The 24,985-nt window shown below is 47.7% G+C and overlaps 1 protein-coding gene across 1 annotated transcript in view; it reads left to right on the forward strand.

Annotated features, from left to right (window-relative positions):
* The first annotated feature begins 856 nt into the window (after positions 1 to 856).
* LOC104679759 (maestro heat-like repeat family member 5) overlaps positions 857 to 24,985 on the forward strand; it is a 73,590-nt gene continuing 49,461 nt past the window's right edge. Inside the window, exons 1-6 of the mRNA XM_010385463.2 lie at positions 857 to 1,017; positions 11,062 to 11,243; positions 12,076 to 12,221; positions 12,623 to 12,751; positions 16,926 to 17,085; positions 18,603 to 18,655. Coding sequence (XP_010383765.1) covers positions 938 to 1,017; positions 11,062 to 11,243; positions 12,076 to 12,221; positions 12,623 to 12,751; positions 16,926 to 17,085; positions 18,603 to 18,655 — 750 coding nt within the window. The 5' untranslated portion in view covers positions 857 to 937. The remainder of the gene's footprint in view (positions 1,018 to 11,061; positions 11,244 to 12,075; positions 12,222 to 12,622; positions 12,752 to 16,925; positions 17,086 to 18,602; positions 18,656 to 24,985) is intronic.

Below are 24,985 nucleotides of genomic sequence, written 5' to 3' on the forward strand. Positions count from 1 at the left end.
GTGTGCCTCTCACAGGCCCCCGGTCCAGGCCGTGCCCTCCCGCCGCGAGAGTCCTGCCTGGACCCGCAGCGCCATCTGCCGGCCGCGCGGGAGGCCGGGTCGCGGAGCCGGGGCGGGGAGGAAGGGGGTGCCACGGGTCCAGGGGCTCGTCCTCACGCTAGACTTGGATCTGGGAACCTGAGTATGATACTCATTTCCACCACTGATCGCTGTGCGACCAGTCACTGGCTCCTGGCCCTCTCTGAGCTCCGCCCCAATCCCGGGGCGGTGAGCAGGGAGAGGCCCAGGCCGCTAGAGGAGAAAGCGGCCACTCGGACCCTCGGTCCTGCTCCAGTATTACAGATGGGGAGGAGCGCACTGTGAGGCACGGTGAGGTTCCCGGGCACGCGGTCAGCAGAGAGGGGGCTGGATTTGATTCAGGACAGCCTGCCCAGCCCCACAGGCTGAGCTCCCAGGCTGTCCCCGCTCCTCGTTCCTTCCACTGGAGAGGATCCCAGAGGAGTCAAGCACCAGCACCCAGAGGGGAGCCCAGCACATCGCAGATGTTCAGACTCAGGCCCAGAGGGGAAGTCACAGCTCCAGCCCCGGGACCTGTCACCCGCACAGGGACCTGGACTTCGCAAACAAATAGCCCAGGCCAGATCATCCACGGGTCTCCCAGGAGACAACTGAGGCCCAGAGAAGGAAGGGGCAGGGCCGGGACCCCTTGAGGACACGTCTGAGCACGCACGCACAAACACAGGCACACACGCACGCCTGCTGTCCCCACAACACAAACCCTAGAAAGGATGCTGTGGACACTGGAACCATTGTGACCTCAGGGGTGAGGTCAGGCCTGCCAGGGCGGGGGAGGGTCAGTGCCAGAGACATGGCCAGCCCACAGGCGTGAGGCCAGAGCTAGTGGTGGGTTCCTGTGGGTCTGCACTGCGCCCCAACCATGGACGGGCAGTGTTCTGAAAGGCCACATAGCCGCACCCCGACGGGTAGAATGTCGTCAGCCGCGTCCCAAAACTCCAGGTCAGCTCAGCACCAGCAGGGACCCTCTGACCCCGACCAGTACTCAGCCTTATCTGTCAGGGGATCCTCCCTGCAGGCCATCCAGGGGCCCCTGTGCTGAGGAAGGAGGGTCCTGCCCCCAGGAGCAGCCTGCCAGGGTTGGAGTGGGGATCAGGTTGGAGGAGAAGAGGCCAGGAGGGCGGAAGTTTAAACTGGAGTGAGAGCCTTGCCCACATAGCCTGCACCTGTGAGGGCCAGAGGGACCGTGGCCTGTGTCACCAGCAGTGCCTGCAGGCTGTGTGAACGGGTCAGTGACTGGATGGACAGACTGTCCACCTGTTTCTCTGAGCCTCGGCTTCTATTCAGCACAATGGAGATGATACCACAGCCAGTGTTTCTGCAGGGATTTAAGGGACATGAATAAAGGAAGGTGCCTCCACAGCCTTCCAGGGTCCCCAGGGTGCCCCAGTGTCCCAGGGACCTGGACAGACATCAAGGGCATCTCTACCTTCCTGTGTCTGACAGGCAAGTCAGAGCTGTCTGGCCCCCAGCCCAGAGCCTCACCTGCCCCCTCTATAGGGACCCAAAGCAGGTTCTGCTGTACAGACACTCATCTACCCGGGCTGGGGCCCACAGCCAAGCCATGGGTTCAGAGTAGGCTTCCCAGTTGCAGTCCACGCTGGTGAATGTTCTGGGAGTGTCTCGGTACCTGCCTGTGAACTCAGGCATTTCCAGCCCTCGCAGTCCCGGTTTGAATGTTGTCAGGCCTCCCTTCTCTGCCATAGCTTCTGTTGCTAAGCCAAGAGTGCTCCTCTGCAGATGTTTGCTAATAGTGTGCTCACGTCGTTTATCTATCTTTAAAAACACATTTAGCTCTGGAAGCCACAGGGGCTGCGATGTGGGTTTAGAGGGGCAAGGTACGGGCCTCGCTGGTGCCTGCGGCCCGTGCTGTGACCACTGCTGTGCCTGGGGGAAGCCGGGCTCTAGCTCCAACAGGATCCTCACTCCCACTCCCAGAGTCGGCCCCAGCCAGGTGTGTCTGGAAGGTCACCCTTTCCAGGATGAGGGAACTGGCTAGTTTTCGGAGAGGCCACAGGAAGGAGGCAGCTTCCAGAAGAGGTAAACTGTGTGTTGACCTCTCAAGGTCAAGACGGGGCAGGGTTTGAGGGCCTCCCCAGAGCTGCCCTGGCCCTGAGATGCCAAGAGATGTCAGAACACGTGATCTCCAGGACGCAGGCTCTGGAGCTCTTCCTACTGCAGAGCTCGGATGCGCAGAAATGCAGCTTCTCAGGCAACCCCAACCTTATGATGCAGTTATGGGATGGAGAAAACTGGTGGGTGTCCACCTACAGCCCTGGCAAGGGGACAGAAAGAAAGGAGGAGAAGGAGACATACTCTGGGCAGAGGGGCCAGGGAAGCAGAGCCTCACAGGGTCCACCAGAAGGCATTTGGGAAGCTGGATCTGGTGTGATGATTGCAGGGGACAGACTGGATCCTGGAGAGGTGGGAGGGCTGTCACAGTGCCATGTCCAAGGTCAGGACTGGGCCGGTGGTGGCTCTGGATACATCCCCTGCTATGAAGCACTCCATTCATTCCGCCAGTATTTGCTAGGCACCTGCTGCGTGGACCAGGTATTCTAGGTGTCGGGGATACTGCTGTGAACAAAAGAGATAAAGACCCTGTCCTCATGCCTTACCTTCCAGGTAGGGAGACTGCCAGTGAGACCAGAAGCAGGAAAGTAAAGGATATGATGTTACAGGGCAAAAAGGGACGTGGAAAAAAGAGAGGATGGGGAGGAGGAAGTGTGGGGTATGGATTTTAAATCAGTTCTTCAAGAAGGTGACAACTGAGCAAAGACTAAAATCAGGTGAGGGACTGAGCCAGGCAGCCATCTGGAGGAAAGGTGTTCCCAGACGGAAAGAGTGGCCACGCGAAGGTCCAGAGGTAAACGTGCTCCCAGTGGTGGGAGCGCCCCACCACCGCGGTGGAATAGGCAAGGGAGAGCAGAAGGAAATAAGGGCAGAGAGACCACTTTTGTTCTTATGTGTCTTTTTTCTTTTCCATTACAGTATGTTTACAGATGATAAAATTCACTATTTTTAGCTTATAGCTCTCAAATTTTGATAAATGTATATAGTCATGGACCCACCATCACAAACAAAATATGGCAGTGGGTACATGACCCCCAGACAGCTCCGCCTCCCAGACACTCCCTCCTGTCCCTTGGAGGTGAACTCTCTCCAACTCCCAGTCCTTGGGAACCAATGACCTGCTTTCTGTCTGTAGTTTCGCCTTTTTCAGAATGTCATAAAAGTGAAATGACACCACATGTAGCTTGTGGAGTCCGGTTTCCCTCCTGGAGCATCCGTGTTTTCATGTTTATCAGTGATTCACCTCTCTTGTTGCTGAGTAACTTTACTGTGAATGTGACATGGTTTGTTTATGCATTCCCAGGGTGAAGGACATTTGGATTATTTCCATGTGGAGACCTCATAAATAAAGCCAGTATGAATGTTTGTGTATATATTTTAGTCAGTAGTCATTTCGCTTGAGTGAATGCCTAGGAGTGGGTAGCTGAGCTGTTTGGTAAGTGTACATTGACTTTATTAGCAAATACCAGGCTACCTTCCAAGAGGGCTATGGCACTGTGCATTCCCACCAGCAATGCATGGAAGCCCAGAGCTATTCCGCAACCTCACCAGCACTTGGTATTTCCAGTGTCTCTGATTGTAGCCGTTTCAGTAGACGTGTGGTGATAGTTCACTGTGGTGTTAGTTGGTTTCCCTCATGAGGAATGGTGAGTGCTTTTCAGATGCTTCTTTGCCATCCGTCTGCCTCCTCTGAAGCCTTGTCCCAGTCTCCTGCCTGCGTTTTCTTAGGCTGCTTTGCTTTGTTTTGTTTTGAGAGTTCCTTCCATATTCTGGAGATAGTCCCTTATCAGATATGTGATTTGCAAATACTGCCTCCAAGTCTACAGCTGCTCATTTCTTAATGCATATCCCTTAATCTAAATAAAAGAGAGGGGGACCAGGTGCAGTGGCTCACGCCTGTAATCCCATCACTTTGGCAGGTGGAAGCAGGAGGATCATTTGAGCCCAGGAGTTCAAGACCAGCCTGAGCAATATACAGAGACCCTGCCTCTACAGTAAAAAAAAATTTAAAACGTAGGCAGACAAAGTGGCTTGCAACTGTAGTCCTAGCTACTTGGGAGGCTGAGGCAGCATCATCTCTTGAGCCTAGGAGTTCGAGGCTACAATGAACGAGCTATGATTGTGCCACTGCACTCCAGCCTGGGCAGCTTTCTCTCTAGAAAACAAAAATAAAATAAAGACAGAGGGGATCTCTAAAAGAAAATGATATTTATTCAGGAATAGGCATGGCAATAGTAATGCGTGTGCCGTAGTAAACCGCATGCCTATTCAAGGCTGGGGCAAGGGTAAGTTTTTAAAGGCAAAATTAAAATGATTGATTACGTAAGTTGTTCTGAAATAATAATTCTTGGCTACAAGCGTCAGTGACAAGGGTGGGGTGAGTCCTAGGTTGGAAAGACAGTTTTCTGGGTAGACAACCTCACAGAAGTATTTGTGTGTGTGTGTGTAAGGTTGCAGTTGGCCTTTGTGCAAAGTTGTGGGTTCTGCAGAGTCTTCTGTGATAGTTCTTGCTGTCAGGCATTTGTGCATGAGACCCATTCCTTTATGGCTTCCTCCAGCCCCATTTATCAGAGTTTTAACACAGTGACTCCATTTTGAGTCCAACAAGTTTCACATATCTTTCAAAAAGCAGAAGTTTTTAATTTTTATGAAATCAAATTTATCATTTCTTCTTTTATATAGTGCTTTTGGTGTCACATCTAAGAAATCTTTGTCTAACCCAAGATCATAAAGATTTCCTCCTGTATTTTCTTCTGAAAGTTTTAGAAGTTTAGGTCTTACTTTTGGGTCTTTTTGATCTTTTTGAGCAAATTTTTACATACGATTTGAGGAATGGATTAGGGGTTATTTTTTGCATGTGTCTATCCAATTATTTCAGCACCATCTGTTGAATGCTTTTTTAATAGAGTTGCTCTTGCACCCTTATCAAAAATCAGCTGAAGCCAGGCACAGTGGCATGCATCTGTAGTCCCAACTACTCAGGAGGCTGAGGCAGGAGAATTGCTTGAGCCCAGGAGTTCAAGACTGCAGTGAGCTATGACCACACCACTATACTCCAGCCTGAGCAACAGAGTGAGACCCTATCTCTAAACAAAACAAAACAAAAAGAATCAATTGACCTTATATGTGTGGGCCTTTTTCTGGAATCCATGTTCTGTTACACATATTTATATTTATGTGCTTCTATCAATATTACATTGCCTTGATTACTATAGCTTTACAATAAATCTTGACATTGGTAATGGTCCTCCAATTTGGTTCTTCTTCAAAATTATTTTGACTATCCTAGTTTCTTTACCTTCCCATATGAATTTTAGAAACAGCTTGTTGGTTACTACCAAAAAAATTCCTGCTGGGGTTTTTATTGAAATTGTGTTGAATATTTAGATAAAGTTAGAAAAAATTAACATCTCAACAATATTGAGTCTTCCAATCCATGAACATGGTATATCTATTTTTCTTGATTTATTTCATCAATATTTTGTAGTTTACAGTATATAGACCTTGCAATTGTTGTTAGATTTATGCCTAAATAACTCATGATTTTTGGTGCTAGTGTACATGGTGCCTTTTTTATTTCAGTTCCCAATTGTTCATTGCCAGTATGCATAAATATGAATACTTTTTATTGACCTTACAATTTGTAAATTTGCTGAACTTATTTTTTAGTTCTAGTAGGCTTTTCTGTAGATTTGGAATTTTCCACTTGTACAATAATGCCTTCTACAAATAAAAATAGTTTGCTTCTTCTTTTCCAGGCTGTATGACTTTTATTCCTTTTTCTTGACTTCTTACATTGATTAAGTCCACAGTCTAATGTTGAATGAGAGGGGTAAGAGCAGACTTCTTGCCTCATTCCCAGTCATGTGGAAAAATATTCAGCCTTTTACCATAAAGTATGATATTAGCTGTAGGATTTTTATAGATACTCTTTATCAGCTTGAGGAAGTTTTCTTAATTCCTATGTTTATTTTTGAATAGATGTTTAGGTTTACCAAATGTTTCTCTGCATCTATTGAGATCATTATATTTTCTTTCCTTAGTCAGTCAATCTATTGAATTACACTGACTGATTTTCAAATATTTAGCTAGCCTTTTATTCCCAGGATAAGCCCCACTAGGAGATGATGGATAAGTTTTTCGGTATACTTTGAATTGTTTTGTTAAGAAAGTTTGTGTCTGTTCATGGAAGATATTAGGCTATAGTTTTCTTTATTTCCAATATCTTTATCTAGTTTTGGTGTCAGGTTTTGCCTCATGGAATGGTTGGGAAGTTTTCCCTCCTCTTCAATTTTGTGGAAGAGTTTGTAGGTGTTTGTATTCTTTCTTCCTGAAACACTTGATAGAATTCAAGAGTGAAGCCAACACAGCCTAAAATTTTCTTTGTGGGAAAGTTTTCAACTACACATTCAATTTTCATCATATAGGGTTATTCTTGTTATTTAATTCTTGAGTAAGCGTTGGTATTTTATGACTCTAAGAAATTAGTCCATTTCATCCATGTCACCAAGTTTATTGGCACAAAGTTATTCAGAATATCCCTTCATCATTCTCTTAATGTCTGTAGAACCTGTAATGATGTACCCACTCTTATTGATGTTAATAATCTGTGTTTTCACTTTTTTGCCCTAATAAATCCTGCTAGTGGTTTATCAATGTTTTCATCTTTTCAAAAAAAATCACCTACTGGTTTCATTGATTTTTCTCTATTTTTTGTTATTTTCTATTCATTAATTTTTGCTCTACGTTTTTTTCTTGAGTTTAATATGCTGGGTTTTTTCCTAATTTATTCAGTTACAAGCTGATTTCAGACCTTCATTCTTTTCTAATACAGGTGTTTTAATGCTGCACCCCAGGGATTTTGATATGCTGTGTTTTCACTTCTGTTTTGTTCAAGATACCTTTTACTTTCATTACCATTTATTTCTTCTTTACCTATGGATTATTTAAAAGTATGTTGTTTAGTTTCCCAATACTTAGGTATTTTCCACCTATCTTTCTGTTACTGATTTCCAATTTAATTTCATGGGGTCAGGTATCATGTTTTGTTGGATCTGAATCTTTTCCAACTTGCTAAGACTTTTTATGGCACGGAATATAGTCTGCCTTGGTCAATGTACCATGTGTATTTGAAAATAAAGTTTATTCTTTTGTGGTTAGAGTTCTATAAATGTCAATTCAGTTATGTTGGTTAATAATTGTTTGAGCCTTTTATATTCTTACTGATTACCTGTCGACTTATTTTATCAGTTATCTATAGATGGGTATTGAAATTTTCGACTAAGATTGTTGACTTGTCTGTTTTTCCTTCCAGCTCTAACTTCTTTGCTTTATGTGTTTTGAAGTTCTGTGACTAGATGCATAAACATTTAAGATTTTTATACCTCCTTGATTAGTGAACTCTTTATCCCTGTTATTTACTCTAAAATATACTTTGCCTGATGTTAATATAACCACACAGTTTTTTTATATTTGTGTTAGCATGATATATCGTTTTCCATCCTTTTACTTTTGATTGATTGGTATCTGCTATATTTCAAGTGGATTTTGTATAGGCGGTGTACACTTGGCTCTTGCTTTTTTGTTCAATTTGACAATCTCTGCTATTTGATTGTGGTGCTTTAATCATTTATATTTAATACGACTATTGATATGATTTGGTTTTAGTCTACCATCTTGCAATTTGTTTTCTCTTTGTCTCATCTCTTTTTGTGCAATTTTTTTCTCTTCTTCTGCCTTTATTTGCATTGGGTATTTTTTATGACTCCACTTTCTCTCCTTTGTGGACTTGCTAGCCACACATATTTTGTTTTGTGTCGTTTTATTATTTAGTCATTGCTTTTGGGTTTCTAGTATACATGTTAACTTATCTCAGTCTACCTTCAAGTGAAATTATACCTTCAAGTAAAATTAAAGTATAAGCATCTTCCAACATTTTGTTTTCATTTCCCCCTCCTGGCTTTTGTGCTATTATTGTTATATATTTTACTTCTATATTTGTTATAAACCCACAATGCATTATTATTTTTACTTTAAATTTTAAAAATAAAAAAATTGGCTGGGCGTGGTGGCTCACGCCTGTAATCCCAGCACTTTGGGAGGCCGAGGCGGGTGGATCACAAGGTCAGGAGATCGAGACCACGGTGAAACCCCCTCTCTACTAAAAATACAAAAAAAATTAGCCAGGTGTGGTGGTGGGCGCCTGCAGTCCCAGCTACTCGGGAGGCTGAGGCAGGAGAATGGCGTGAACCCAGGAGGCGGAGCTTGCAGTGAGCAGAGATTGCGCCACTGCACTCCAGCCTGGGCTACAGAGTGAGACTCTGTCTCAAAAAATAAATAAATAAATAAATAAATAAATAAATAAATAAATAAATAAATAAAATTCTATTTACCTACATTTTTCCCATTTCCAGTGCTCGTTATTCTTTTGCGTAGTTTTCTATTTCCATCCGTTGCCATTTTCCTTCTGTCTGGAAGACTTTCTCAAACATTTTTTGTAGTACAGGACTCCTGATGATAACTTCTTCTGGTTTTTGTGTACATGAAAAGTGTTTTTATATCACCTTCCATTTCTAAAGATATTTTCTCTAGGTATGGAATTCCAGCTTGGCAGGTTGGTGTTTCGTTTTGTTTTTTCTTTCAGGGCTTTAAATTGTTGCGCTACTACCTCTTGGCTTGCACTGATTTCAACAAGAACTGTGTTCTCATTTTTCATTCCTTTCATGTGTCTTTTTCCTATGGCTGTTTTTAAGATTTGCTCTTATAATTGGTTTGGGGCAATATTAGTTCAATGTGTCTTCATATAGTTTTCTTTGTATTTCTTTTGCTTGGATTTCGTTGAATTTCCTGGATCTGTGGCTTTATAATTTTCATCAAATTTGTAAAATGTTTAGGTATTATTTCCTCAAATATGTTTTCTTTCCCTTTCCTTCTCCTGTGGGGATGCAAATTCCACATACAAAATGCCATGTGATGTTGTCCCGCATCTCACTAATGCTCTGTTTTATTTTATCCAGTCTTTTTTCTCTATATGTTTCATTTTTGGATAGTTTCTATTGCTGTGTCTCCAGGTTCACTCATCTTTGCTTCTACATTGTCTAATCTCCTGCTAAACTAGTGTATTCATAATGTGAAATGTATTCTTCATTGTTTTATATTTCCCATGTCTCTCCTTACCATGCTTATGTTTTGCTCTACCATGCTGAACATGAGAAATATATTACTAACAGTAATCCTGTACTTTTTAAATATTCTTCAGGTTTGTTCTTTAACACAATTAAATTACTTGAAAAGTTTGATTCCTTTGAGGCTTTGATTTTAAAGCTTTAGTAGGAAGAGCCAAAGCATTGTTGTTTAGGGCAGATTTTTTTCCCCCATTACTGAGGTCATACCATTAACACTCTACCTAATGCCCTGGGAATTACCAGGTTTCCACTCTTGCTGATGTGAAAAGGAACTCTTCCTAGCCCTGTGTGAGTTCCAAAGATTGTTCCTCCTACTCCTTTTGGAGCTTTGTGGTTCTTTTCTCAAATGTATTGAGCTCAGATGAAGACGGGGAATGCAGAGGATCCCCTGCAAAGCGCCAGAACTCTATCTCCTCCTTGTGCAGCTCTCTCCTGTGACTCTTCCCAGCAAACTCCAGCCACTCTGGCTCCCCCAGACTTTCACATCCACTTCCTCAACTCAGAGAGAGTACTGGGCTTTATTGGGCTCCCCCTCCCTGCACTGCAAACTGGAAACTTCCCAGGCAGCTGGCTGTGGCCATGCTGGGCTCACCTTGCTGGTTTTCCATTTTCAGGGATGTTCGTCCTGTGCTGCTGTTGTCTGATGTCTGATAATCATGGTTTTGTATATTTTTCCAATTTTTGAGTTGTTTAAGACAGGAGGGTGAAGCTGGTCCTTGTTACACCCTCATGGATGGAAGCATCAGTGACTTATATGTCATTTTCAGGACTTTGGATTTTACTCTGAGTGAAATGGGAGGCATATGGGTAGATTTTGAGTGGCATGATCTGACATGCATCCCTCCCATGGTAGGACAAATGAATGGGTAAAATATTGAGAGATGAACTGTCTTCTGATATACCACAGAATTCACTGATTTGATTTGCTGCCTTTATCTCATTCATTGATGCATCTCAGGAGCCTAGAACATGTCCCACCCATGGTAGACACCTGGGAAGTGGGTACTGAGAGTGAACAAATGAATAAGGTCAGGAAGTGGGTGGAGCAGGAGCCTGTTCCTGCCCCAGGAGCCCATGGGCAGGAGTTGTGATGGGGGACCAGGCTTGGGCAGCATCCCTGAATGGAAGGACATGGTCTCTTTTGGCCCCTTACGGCCACTAACACAGCCTGAGATAGTGCTTTCCCCACGTTTGCAAGAGAAGAGGAAGGAGAGGAGGAGAAGGCAGAGGCCAGCTTGGAGGAAGGAGGGGAGGCCTTCCTTGGAGGCCCCTGCATCCTCCCTTGCTCTGTTCTCACTGCTCCTGCAGCTCCCCTGCTCCCCTCGGGGACTTCACCAGTGATGTCTGGGTGACAGGAGCAGTCTCACATGTGGTCAGAATGAGATTGGCTCTCTCAAGTCAAGAGCCTGAGCTAGGGATGCCATACTCTGAACCCTGCAACGTCCCACCAGCCATGTCTGTCTCGAACTCAACCTCAGAACCTGACACTTGCTGGGAGGTCAGGCCTCACCAGGCCTACAGGTGATGCTGCCTACTCAACAGTGCCTCTGAGGCCTCGAGACTCCTGCCCTCCTCCCAGGGCCCAGCCAGTCCATTGAATGGAAGGACAAACACATGGAAAGACGTAGCTGAGCCCGATGGAAGCCAACGCTGCGCTCAGCACCCCCTGTACTAACGCAGAAATACACACGTTCAGACGCTGACACCCAGGGTCCCTCCTCCATTTCAGAATCTCCCTCCCTGTCTCCACATCCACGAAGGACTCATCTTACATGAAGGCACCCCAGGACTCTGCCTGCAGGGACAGATGGTCACACCCCACCACCATCCTGCTTCACAAGTCGCAGAGCAGCCAGGCCGCACTGATGCCACAGGAGCACGGGATGTTCATGGCGGAGGCCTACAGTGCAGGTGACTGCCAGCCCTGGGCTCAGACAGGCAGGGGCGGGTCGGCCCAGATGGGGTCAGGCTCCAGCAGATCCCATGTCCCTCCACCAACAGCAGTCCTGAGGGTGACGACCAGAGGGAGTCTCTGCTCCAAGACCTTGAGGGTATCAAGTGGTGTAGATATAGTGAAGCTTTCAGCAGAGAACCCTGCACACATGACTTGGCCTCTTCATGCCTCCTGAAGCACTGTCCAAAGCCTAAATAATGCCCCAGTTCACCCTATACCCCACCTCCGCTATCCTCCCATTCCCTTTCACACCTCAGAACCGCAGTCCAGGCCTGGCCGCTCCCTTATTCAAACACCATTGAATGCTGGATGACTGGACAGATGGTGAGAGGATAGGATGGATGGGAGGATGGAGGGATGAATTAATGACTGGTTGGGTGGGTGAATAAATTTATGAATAGCTGAATGTTGGGTGGATGGGCAGGTAGATGAATGGAAAGATAGATGAGCAGGTGGGTTAGTAGATGGAAGGATGGACAGATGGAACATGTGGGTGGATGGACAGATGGCTGGATGGACAGGTGGATGAGTGGATGATGGGCAGATGGGAATATGAATCGTGAGTGAGGACATGCTCACGCACCTGCACTCCTGCTCCTTCCCTATGTTGAACCCCAGAAAGTCCATTTGGACAGTCAGGAGGTCCTGGACTTCTTATGCATCCATTCCCCAGTTCTCATTTTCAGAGTACTCCTTCCATCCCCAGACTCACCTCCCGCCCACCCAGCCTGGCTGCCACAGTGTGAGCTACCCACAGCCTGCTCACACGTGCCTTCTTGCCAACCTTAGCCATCTGCCTCAAGATGCTGCAGGACATGAACAGTGCTGACCTCTTCCACTTGAAGTACATCATCAAGAAGATCAAGAAGATGGCTCATGGCTCCCCCAAGCTGGTGATGGAAACCATCCACGACTACTTCATAGACAACCCGAAGGTGGGGACAGCTTGGGCCACTGGGGCAGGCACAGGGGGCAGAGCGGGAGGGTGGGACCCCAAGGTGGGCTCAAACCCTGGATCCTGCCTAGAACAGCTACATGACTTGGGGCAAGTCTCAATTTCCTTACATGTCAAATGGGCCAAGTGGGGAGGGAGAAACACTGGACCTGCATGCATTGACCACCCTCGGAATGCGCTCATGAGATGGTGATCCTGACCCTCACAGGTGGAGAAACTAAGGCATAGGGAGGCCAAGGGATTTGCCTGGAGTCGTAGAACCATGAAGTGGCAGAGATAAATGGCTCCTCTCACACCCCTCCCTGTCCACGCCCCTGCCCACATCTCCCACACGATCTGACCTGTTCTGTCCCCAAGCCACCGTTGCTCTGCCATCCGCAGATCTCCAGCAGGCACAAGTTCCGGCTGTTCCAGACCCTGGAGATGGTCATCGGGGCCAGTGACGTCCTGGAGGAGACCTGGGAGAAAACCTTCATGCAGCTCGCCCTGGAGAACATGACCAAGGCCACGGTGGGCCTCCCCTCCCCCAGCAAGTGGGCCAACCCCCCACGAATTCTGGGAATGCTAGCAGCTGCCCCAGGGACCCGAGTGATGCTAGGCGTGCCCAGCCTTGTGAAGCCATTTCCTTTTTTTTTTTTTTTTTTTTTTTTTTTTTTTTTGAGACGGAGTCTCGCTCTGTCGCCCAGGCTGGAGTGCAGTGGCCGGATCTCAGCTCACTGCAAGCTCCGCCTCCCGGGTTCACGCCATTCTCCTGGCTCAGCCTCCCGAGTAGCTGGGACTACAGGCGCCCGCCAGGTCGCCCGGCTAGTTTTTTGTATTTTTAGTAGAGACGGGGTTTCACCATGTTAGCCAGGATGGTCTCGATCTCCTGACCTCGTGATCCGCCCGTCTCGGCCTCCCAAAGTGCTGGGATTACAGGCTTGAGCCACCGCGCCCAGCCTGTGAAGCCATTTCCATCCAGTGACTCGCGTTCTCACCCCCAGCCCTTCAGCAGGACAATCACACTTTTCCATCTCACTTTCCCATGTCAGGAAGGTGAGGCTCAAGAGAGCACTGTTTGTCTGAGGCCAAGGGGCCCATAAGTCGGGGGGGCCCTCTCCCCCAAGGAGGTCTCTCCCTGCAGCAGGCTATGGCTCCCCTCTGACCACCTTTCTCACCATTGCATGCAGCTGCCTGCAGCCCAGCTTCTGGAAGGCCTGCTGCAGTCTAACCCAGGCTGCAGGCTGTAACTCTGCCCTTGGCCTCTACCTCCTGGGTTCTGCTTGATGGAGACTTGGGGGTCTGGACCTGGACCCCCACCCACCGCACCCCACCCCACCCCACCCACAGCTTGCAGTCCGAGAGCCGGCCCCGGCCGCCAAGTCTCCACTCCAAGGTGGCTTAGACTGACTAGGCCAGAGCGGCCCCAGGGGACACCTTAATACACACACACACCAGGGTGCCCCACGATGCAGGAGTAGACACCATTTATCCTCCGTGTGCTGCCGAGTCTTAGTTCATGTGATCGTGCAGGAGGCAAAGGCCACTGAAAGTTCTTTAATACTCAAAGCTCCTCCCAAAGCGAGAGGCACAGCACAGTACACCCCACAGGGCCACACAGGCCTGTCCCACACAGGGTCAGGAAGCAGATGAGGGACCATCTGAACATGCCTTCAGGGCCATGGTGGCAGGAAGTAACGAAGTAGAGACGTCCCCTAGGAGCTACAGGGACACTGGCAGGTCGGGGGCACCGTAATGGGACTTCCATGCTCCCCAAAAGATGTAAGCAGCTTCAGCTGCTCACCTGGCCCTACGATTCAGCAAACTCCAGGAGAGGTTATTAGGAATAACAGACATCAAACAGCCAGCGCAGAGCCTACAAGCGTGGCCAATGCACCCTCCACACAGGGGTTTGTGGCCCCATTTACCCATGGAGAGGCTTAGGGACTGGCCTGCAGTCACAGCCCAGCTGGTGGGCGGCAGGTGGGACATGCCCGTGTGCTCCCCCAGAGAAGTGAATGAGGCCACCCTAGGTGTGAGAAAAAAGGGTGAGCAAGGGCCATGTCCACTTAGTCCTTTTTTCCACCTCATTTCTTTTTCTTTTGGAATCCTAAGCGTGTGTTTGTCACACTCACCGTTGCCAAGTCTATCAGGCATCTCTGCAGTTTACAGATCAATGATCCCAGGGAGCTGGGGTTGGGGAGCAGTGCCCCCAGGGAGGCGAGGGCTTCGGGACACTCTCAGGGCTGTGGTCTGGCCTCAGCCTCTCTGAGGGTGGGCAAGACCCTCCTGGGGCTTCATGAGGAGGGGCCCCCGCACGGAGTCTGGCATGAACGAGGCCAGGACTGGTCTACATTTCTGCTTCTGAACACACCACAGCCCCACACCAGCCCCCAGAGTAAGTGGACACTTCTGCGGGTCCTACCTACCACCTAGCACACAGAGGGGCATCAGGCACTGTCACCTAGGTCAGGACCAGCCAAACTCAGGCAATCTTCCAGCCTAGCATGGAGCCTGGGGTCAGCAGGGACCAGCCTGTCCCCACACTCCTGATGCCCTGCCCCGGTGGGGGGCTGTGTTTCCTACACCCTGTCTCCCCTTTCCCGATTTACTCTCTTAAACCAGACACAGACTTAGGCTACTTGGAGGTGGCTTCTTGGGCAAGGGCTTTAGGGAAGTAAGATTCTGAGCCTGTGCATTTCCAGAAATCTCTGGATTCGATTTCATGAACTGGACTGTGGGTTGGCAACCGCTGTCCATTGTCCTCTGGCCCTCATGGCTGTTGAGGATCCAGGGTCACTCTGAACTGTGATCCTTCACATGCCACCTGCTGTCTGCTGCGGAGCTCGGGCTTGTGGAGTCTTTGCCCTGCCCATTCCGCAGGAGTGGAACTTGCTCTGGGTCCAGAATTAGCCACCAAGATTTGTGGGCACGTATCCTTTCCATCTGGCTACCTGAGCCCTTGGTTCCACCACAGAGTGACCAGGTGAGCCCACTGCTGCCACCCTCACCCAGTTACATCAGTGTCTCTCTGTCTTCCCTTCTGTGCTCTGAGGATTCCCAGGGAGACGCTCACCCAGGGGCCCTGCCTAGAGATCAGGGTCCCATCCCACGGCAGTCATGCCAGGCCTGGCCTGGGAAGTGAGTATTCCTGGAACTTACGGGCCTGGCAACCCCTGGACAGAGACACTCATCTGCCCCCTCCAGAGACTGAGACCCCAGACTCTTGCTGGGGTGGGAGAGGGCCGGCTCCCCGCATGTGTGCAGAGTGTGGGAGGTACATCGATGGACTCAACTACTTCTAAAACTATGCCACCTTTAGTTTCAGCCCCCTCCACTGCCACTCCAGTTCCAGAGGTTGGGAGACAAGAGACCCCCCAACTTCAAATAGTGGGGGATGGTGCCGTGTGGGTGAGCTGGCCTTGGCCTCTGCTCTACTAGCCTATACATGGTCTTCAGTCCCCTCACCTACCTGCTTCCTGCTTCCACAGTGTGGTTACTATTATCCCTTTTTAAAAAATCTCCTAAAGGTAGTGTTAACTGAGGTAGGTTTTTAGAAAGAGCAAAATCAGATTCAATCACCATCTTCACAAGAAGCCCTCATAACCATACTTAGCATGATCTATAAATGATATATCCATTTCGTGCAGTGATTCAAGCTGCATGGCGGGGCTCAGACACCCCCACTTTCAGACGCCCCCAAGTGCAGGCAGGCCTCCTCTTCACCTGCCTCAGAGCCACAGAAGCTGCCTTACAGCTCCTATGAAGACAGAGAAAAGAGTAGACGTCAAAATTGCAGCAAGATGTAAAGGGAGAAAGGTCCCAGGCATGACCACACAGAGCCGGACTCCGGGACCCATGTGGTTCCTTCCTGCTGAAGATGCCCCTCCACTGGACAGTGGGGGCTTGGCCCGGGTCAGAGAAGCCAGGGACCCAGTCAGCATTGTTCTGCCCTTGAACAGCTGACTCCCTGGCTCTCCTGGACAGGAACGTAGCCTCTGGTTCTGAATTCATGGTGAAAGAATTAAAGGATGTGACGTCCTGAGCCGCCAGGAGCTCAGGAGGAGAGGTGATGTGGGCTGGAGGTTTCAGGATGAGTGCCCTGAACCCAGGCCATGCAGCGGGCTCTAAGTGGGAGTGGAGGTGCAGGCAGGCACACAGCGTGAGCAAGGGCTCAGGGGCAGGGAGGAAGAGGAGGAGGTGTTCTGGAAATGGACGCAGACCAGGAAGGCCTCAGGCTCCCTCAGCCTCAGTTTTCTACTAAAAGAAACATGGGCTGTGTGGCCGGGCATGGTGGCTCAAGCCTGTAATCCCAGCACTTTGGGAAGCCGAGACGGGCGGATCACGAGGTCAGGAGATCGAGACCATCCTGGCTAACACGGTGAAACCCCGACTCTACTAAAAAATACAAAAAACTAGCTGGGCGATGTGGTGGGCGCCTGTAGTCCCAGCTACTCGGGAGGCTGAGCCAGGAGAATGGCGTAAACCCAGGAGGCGGAACTTGCAGTGAGCCGTGATCCGGCCACTGCACTCCAGCCTGGGCAACAGCAAGACTCCTTCTCAAAAAAAAAGAAAAAAAAAAAAAGAAACATGGATTGTGGCAGCTGTCCTCCCTCAAACCAGCCCTGGCATGTGAAGAAGCGAGGTCTCAGAACAAGCCGCTCTTACTCTACCTCCCGCCCTGCCTGCTCCCACCCCACCCCAGGAGCTGGAAGACATATACCAGGACGCGGCCAGCAACGTGCTGGTGGCCATCTGCAGGCACTCGTGGCGGGCGGTGGCACAGTATCTGGAGACGGAGTTCCTGACGGGCGTCTTCCCACACCGCAGCCTCCTCTATGTGATGGGCGTCCTGTCCTCCAGTGGTATGTCGGGCGTGCGATTGCGGACAGGGTAGGGTGGGTCATGGAGAGTGATTCAAGAGGTGGCTTTGAGACCCCACATGGGCAGGGCACGGGGCTGCAGGTCACTTGTGCACCGCGAGGTAGCTTAGTGCCTGGCAGCAACAGGCTGCTGCCCCGAGGACCCCCATTGCCCACCAGCCCTCAGAGGGCCCAGGCCATGCTCAAGACCTCCCTGGAAAGAGCAACAGCAGGCCCAGCCATGTCAGCCCCTCTGATGGCTCACCCACTCCTGCTGTCAGTATTGCAACAGCTGGACCTGGGCGGAGCCAGGATGACAGAGGAGGTCCCGGGAGGTGGCCCAGGACAGGTGTGAGGCTGGCACATGGCCGAGCAACTCCACCGCCAGCTGCTGCATCTGTCTCCTCCCTTGGTCACAAAAGGCAGATGGGCCCTCCTCCCCAGGCAGATGAAGAGATGGAGCTCAGAGAGCCAGCATGGCCGGCCAGGGCCACTCCCAGCCTGTCATAGCCTGTAGTGTCTGGGCCTTGCGTCTACCATAGCCGCTGCCTCCAAGCTGTGGGAAGGGCTGGCCCGGACAGTGTGGCCTCTGAGGACCCCAGAGGAAGGATGTTCAGGGAGCTGCTGACACAAAACAGCGAACACTGACTGAGCACCTACCTAATGCCAGGCTCCCAGCCACACAGAGGCAAGGGCCACCCTTCATTCATTCACTCATTCATTCACAACCATATGCTGCTGCGCTTGCCACTGGGAGATGCAGGGCTGCCTTGAGGGCAGCTGGGAGAGCCCAGAGAGGAGAGGGACCAGCTGCCCTGGGGCCATCAAGGAGGGCTTCCTGGAGGAGGCAGCCAGTATAGGCCACATCTAGAGGGATGCGTAGGAAGGTGAGGAGGGACGCTCCCTCTGCCAAGGGCTTTCAGAAAGAGTTGGTCGGCAGCCACAGTGAGGGGTGGGGTTGGGGTGTGGCAGGGCCTGTGACCTGCAGGGAGGCCCAGGCCCAGCCAGGGTGTTTGGACCCTAAGACCTGGGGTGAAGCAGGACCCTGCTTGGCTTGGCCCTACACCCCCCACGCCAGGATTAGCAGGCTGGGTAGAGGTCCCTCTGCACCCTGGGGGTACTGCTGAGGCCACCAGATCCCTCCCCAAAGCAGCCTCTCCCTCTGGGGTAAGTTCCAAAGTTCCTGAAAAGCTCTCCACTCTCACAATGCCTCCCTCCCAAAGACTTATTTTCCCACTCTTGAGGGGCCATGCTTGGTAGTGCCCCTCCATTCACCATGAGTGAGCCCGAGGCCCAGAGAGGGAGCCCAGCCCGCATGAGGACATACAGTAAGGGCAGCAGGGCTGCAAGCCCACCCCAGCTCTCTGAACCCAGAGCCAAGCCTGGCTCACGTCCCTCCAGCTGCCACGCCCCACAGAGCTAGGGTGGGCAGAGGCCAGCAGCATCAGCCCGGGCCAGCGCTAAAGGCAGGAGGAGACAGTTGTTAGACAGGGTCCTATGATCCATCCCTCCTCCCACAGAGGAGCTCTTCAGCCAGGAAGACAAGGCCTGCTGGGAAGAGCAACTAATCCAGGTAAGGAGGCAGCCCAGCTCCCAGTCACCAGGCCTTCTGTGGGGCAACAGGGGAGAGGCAGCAGGACGGGTGCCTGGGAGGAGGGATAGGTGGAAGGAGGGAGGAGGAAGGGAAGGCAAAGGGAGAGAGAAAGGGAGGGAAGGGAGGAAGAGAGGGCAGTAGGGAGACAGGGAAGATGGGAGGAAGGAGGGCATGTGGGGGAGGAAAGAGGGAGGAATGAGAGGGAGGGGAAAAAGAAGGAGGGGAAGGCAAGAAGAGGGGATGGAAGAGGAGGGAGGAAGATGGGGGAACAAGAGGAAGCAGGGAGGTAGGGAGGGAGGACCTCTACTCTGCAGATGAGCACACAAGTCTGGAAAAGCTAGGGGACCGCAGTCACAGGGCCAGTCACTGCGGCACTGGGATTGGGGAGGGGACTGCAGTCACAGGGCCAGTCACTGCGGCACTGGGATTGGGGAGGGGACTGCAGTCACAGGGCTGATAACTGCGGCACTGGGATTGGGGAGGGGACCACAGTCACAGGGCCAGTCACTGAGGCATCAGGATTCAAACCTCGGTCTCCACATGCCTGGCTCAGAGCACATACCCAACACACTGGGCCAGAGCTGTGGACCTGAAAGGAAGGAAGCAGGTTGGGGTGGACGGAGGGAGCCCCAGCCAAGAAACAGAGTCTGTGCAGGCCCATCCCTGAACACACACCCTAGTGAGTGAGGGGCTGACATGACTGAGGGAAGGGACACGAGACTCCTGCCTCCTGGATCCAAGTCCATATTCAACCAATCACCAGTCTGTGACCTGGGGGGACCCGCTTCACCTCTCAGTACCTTAGTTTCCTCATCTGTCAAATGGGAATCCAAGCACTTCACTCAAATGGTGGGTATGACGAGTATACAAGGTAATCCGTGTAAAGTGTCGGGCACCGTGCCAGTGACACAGGAAGCCCTCGCTAATGTCATTATTGTTCTATGGTAAGAGTTGTAGTGGTAGTGATAGCAGCAGCAGCGGTGGTGGCAGGAGAATACTTGGAATGGAGAGGTATCCAGTAGAAGTAGCACCAGCAGCAACACAAGCAATTAATAGAACAAGAAGACAAAAAATTACCGAGGATAGAGAAAACTTGAACAATACATTAACCAAATTCGTCTAATAAAGTGCAAACAAAATATTCACCAGGGGATGTGGGGGGAAGTGGGGATGGTTAATGGGTACAAAAAAGAGGAAGAATGAATAAGATTTACTATTTGCTAGCACAAAAGGGTGACTATAGTCCATTATTTAATTGTAGATTTTAAAATAACTGAAAGAGGCTGGGTGTGGTGGCTCACCCCTGTAATCCCAGCACTTTGGGAGGCCGAGATGAGCAGATCACTTGAGGTCAGGAGTTCGAGACCAGCCTGGCCAATATGGCGAAACCCAATCTCTACTAAAAATACAAAAACTAATCCAGGGTTCTGGGACACGCCTGTAATCCCAGCTACTTGGGAGGCTGATGTGGGAGAATCACTTGAAACCGGGAAGCAGAGGTTACAATGAGTCAAGATCATGCCACTGCACTTCAGCCTGGGCAACAGAGCGAGACTCCACCTTAAAATAAAGTAACTAAAAGAGGGCCGAGCACAGTGGCTCATGCCTATAATCCCAGCACTTTGGGAGACTGAGGCCGGCGGATCACCTGAGGTCAGGAGTTCAAGGCCAGCCTGTCCAACATGAGGAAACTCTGTCTCTACTAAAAAATACAAAAATTAGCCAGGTGTGGTGACATGCACCTGTAGTCCCAGCTACTCAAGAAGCTGAGGCAGAGAACAGCTTGACCCAGGAGGTGGAGGTTGCAATGAGCCAAGATCGTGCCATCGCACTCTAGCCTGGGCAACAGAGTGAGACCCCGTCTTAAAAAATAACAATAAAATAAAATAAAAGAGTATAATTGGATTGTTTGTAACACAAAGGATAAACGCTTGAGGTGACGGATACCTTATTTACCCTGATGTGATTATTGCACATTGCATGCCTATAGTAAAATATCCCATATACCCCACAAATTTATATATGTACTATATACCTACAAAAATTAAAAATATTAAATTTTTTTAAAAATCACCACGATAGACCGTATGCCGAGCCATATATCAAATTCCAACAAATTTAAAACTGCTGAAATCAGAGTACATTTCTCTGACCAAAATACAAATTAGAATTCAATATGAAATATATCTGGAGAAACTTCAAATCCTTGGAAATTAAACAACGCATTTCTAAATAACCCATCAGTCAAAGAAGAAATCATAAAGAAAGTTAGAAACTATTTTGAACCGAATGATAATGAAACACAACATATGAAAATCAGTGGGATGTGATAAAAAGCAATATTTAGAAATTTATATTTTAATGCCTATATTAGAAAAGAAGAAAGGTATAAAATCAATTATCTAAGCCTCCATTTTAAGAAACTAGCCAAAAAGTGAGCAGATAATAAACTCAGAGTAAGTAGAAGGAAGGAATAACAAAAGCTAGAGCAGAAATCAAAGAAACAAAAAGAGACAACAGAGAATGACTGGAACAAAAAGATCAATACATTGAGCCAGATGCCATGGCTTACGCCTGTAATGCCAGCTACTCTGGAGGCTGAGGCAGATGGACTGCTTGAGGCCAGGAGCTCAAGACCAACCTGAACAATGTAGTAAGACCCTGTCTCTAAAAAACTTATATTGGGGTTAAATATGAGATTTAAAAAAAAAAAAAGAAAAAAAAAGAAAACTTCTCAAAGTTATCCAGGCAGAGTAGCTTACACCTGTAGTCCAGCTACTCATGAGGTTAAAGGCAGAAGGATCGCTTGAGCCCAGGAGTTCAAGGCTGCAGTGAGCTAGGATCAAACCACTGCACTCCAGCCTGGGCAACAGAGCAAGACCAATCTCTATTTAAAAAATGACAAATAAATAAATAAATTGATAAACCCCTCACTAGACTGATCAAAAAGAGAGAAAACACAAAATACCATTTTCAGAAAGGAATAAGGAGCAACACTACAAATCCTTCAGACTTTAAAAATGGTAATGAAATATTCAATAAATTAGATAATTTAGGTTGAACAGACAAATTCTCTAAAAAGCACGTTACCAAGCTGAAACGAGAAGAAACAAAAAAGCTGAAACGAGAAGAAACAAAAAAGCTGAAACGAGAAGAAACAAAAAAGCTGAAACGAGAAGAAACAGAAAATGAAGAGTCCTATATCTATTAAAGAAATTGAAATCATAATTTAAAACATTCTCACTAAGAAAACTTCAAGCCCAGACACTTCACTGTGAATTCTATCAAAAAGTTAGAAAAGAAATAGTACTAATTCTACACAAATTTTTTCAAGAGAATAGAAGAGGAAGGAATAACTTCCTAAATCATCTTATGAGGGCTACACAAGCCAAAGACATTACAAAAAAAGAAAGAAAACTAAAGACCAATATATTTTATGAAAATAGACTCAAAAATCTTTCTTTTTTTTTTGGTTTTTGTTTTGTTTTGTTTTGTTTTTTTGAGACAGTCTTGCTCTGTTGCTGGAGGCATGTGCCAGGCTGCAGTGCGACAATCTCAGCTCACTGCAACCTCCGCCTCCTGGGTTCAAGCGATTCCCCTGCCTCAGCCTCCCAAGTAGCTAGGACTACAGGCACACACCACCACGCCCAACTAATTTTTGTATTTTTTTTTTTTTTTAGTAGAAATGGGGTTTCGCTATGTTGGCCAGGATGATCTCAATCTCTTGACCTCACGATCTGCCCGCCTTGGCCTCCCAAAGTGCTGGGATTACAAGAGAGCCACCATGCCTGCCTGAAAATAGACTCAAAAATCTTAACAAAATATTAACAAATTGAATAAAAGGATAATACACCATGATCAGGAGGGTTTATCCCAGGGACACAAGGCCAATTTAACATTTGAAAAGCAATAAGTGTAATTCAACACATTAACAGAATAAAGTAGAAAAAGTTTGATCATATTTATAAAAAATGTGGAAAAAGCATCTGACAGAATTCAATATCTGTTCATGATAAAAGCTCTCAACAAACTAGGAGTAGTAGGAAACTACCTCAATTGACAATGGACATCTAAAGCTACAGTTAACACACTTAATGATCAAAGACCAAACACTTTCCCACTAAGATCAGGAATAAAGCAATGGTATCCTTTCTCTCCACTTCCACTCGACATTACACTGAAGTTGCTAGCCAATGCAATAAGGTAAGAAAAAGGAGAAGGGAAAAAAGACATAGAGATTGCAATTGAAAAAGTAAAACTATCTCGTTTGTAGACAATGTGACTATTTACCTAGAAAATCTTACAGAGTCATATTTAAAATACTAGAACTAATAATTACTAATACTTGGATTTAGCAAGATCTCAGGATACAAGATCAACATACAAAAATCAATTGAACTTCTATATATTGGTGACAAACAGAAAATAAAATATTTCTAAAAAATGACATTTTCAGCAGCATTAAAGATATAAAAGACTCAAAGATAAATGCAACAAAATGTATGCAATATTGTTACAAAGCATTGCAAAAAGAAATTAAAACAACCCTTAAAAATGGAGACATATGGTGTTTGTGGACAAAATTACTCAATAATAGTAAGATGTCAATTCTCTCAAAATTGATTTGTAGATTGAATGCAATGCCAATCAGTCTCAGAAAATTGTGTTATAGTATTAAATATAAGCTATAGAATAAATTTTTGTAAAGAAATTTTAAAGAACCTGGAATAGCCAAAACAATTATGAAAAAGAACAAAATTGCAAGAAATCTGCTACTTGATTTCAAGACTTACTGTAGGGCTACAGCAAACAAGAAATGAGGCATCGGCATAGGTTAAACAAATAAATCAATTGAAAAGGATAGAAAATCCAATATCAAACCATATGTAAATGGTTGTTTTATTTAAAAAAAAAGGTGTCAAAGCAGTTCAAAGGGGAAAGTCTTGAAAAAATAGTTCTGAAGCAATTTCATATATGTAAGCAAAAAAGTGAACTTTAGTGCCTAGTTCAAACCATTCACAAATATTAATTAGAGATGGAGCCAAGGCCTAAAATGTAAAAGGTAAAACTCAAAAGTGTCTAAAAGAAAACGGGAGAAAATCTTGCCAGCTTTAGGGTAGCTAGATGTTTCTTAAGGCTCAGAAAGTAATCATCATAAAGAGAAAAAAATGATGGTAGATTTCATCAAAATTAAAATGTTTCATCAACTGATATCACTAAGAAAATGAAAAGGCAAGCCACAGACATGGAGAAACTATTCACAATCTGTGTATCTGAAAAGAGACTATATCCAGAATAAAGAAAGAACTTCTATAACTCAGTAAGCAACAGACAAAGAGGTCAATTTTTTTAATGAGCAAAAAGGCCACAACACACCTCAGGAAGGAAGACATCTCAATGACCAATAAGGAAGTGAAAAAACGATCAGCAACGTTAGTCCTCAGGGAAGACTCAGTTAAAACCACAAGGAGCCACCTCCGCGTCTGCGCCGAGGGGATGCAGGTGACGAAAGGACCACAACAGACACTGTCAAGGACGTGGAGCAAGCAGAACATTGAGGGCGGGGTGGGAAAATGGCGCAACCTCTTCGGAAAAACTGACATTTTCTTTTGAAGTTAACAGATGACTCAGCAATCCCACTTTTCGGTATTTTACTCAAGGGATGTGAAAACATCCATACGCAAAATTATTTCTACAAAAATGGCCATCGCAGCCTTATTCATTCTAGCCTCAAGCGGGAAACAACCCAGACAGGCAGAATTCTGCACACTCCCCCAAAAGAGCTAAAGTCAATCATCTAAGTGTCCATCTCAGGAAACTAGAGAAGGACCAAGTTAAACCTGAACCAAACAGAGAAAATGAAATAATCAAAGTTAAAATAGAAAAAGAGGTGGGCCGGGCGCCGTGGCTCACGCCTGTAATCCCAGCACTTTGGGAGGCAGAGGCGGGCGGATCACAAGGTCAGGAGATCGAGACCACGGTGAAACCCCGTCTCTACTAAAAATACAAAAAAATTAGCCGGGCGAGGTGGCGGGCGCCTGTAGTCCCAGCTACTCGGGAGGCTGAGGCAGGAGAATGGCGGGAACCCGGGAAGCGGAGCTTGCAGTGAGCCGAGATCGCGCCACTGCACTCCAGCCTGGGTGACAGAGTGAGACTCCGTCTCAAAAAAAAAAAAAAATAGAAAAAGAGGAATGAACCTGCGGTACATGCAACGACATGGATGAATCTCGAAAACATGCTGCGTGAAAAAGTTCCAGACACAGAAGATCACAGGCTGCAGGCTTCCAATTACATGCAATTCTAGAAAGG

Source organism: Rhinopithecus roxellana, chromosome 9 (genome assembly GCF_007565055.1).
Source record: "Rhinopithecus roxellana isolate Shanxi Qingling chromosome 9, ASM756505v1, whole genome shotgun sequence".
NCBI lineage: Eukaryota > Metazoa > Chordata > Mammalia > Primates > Cercopithecidae > Rhinopithecus > Rhinopithecus roxellana.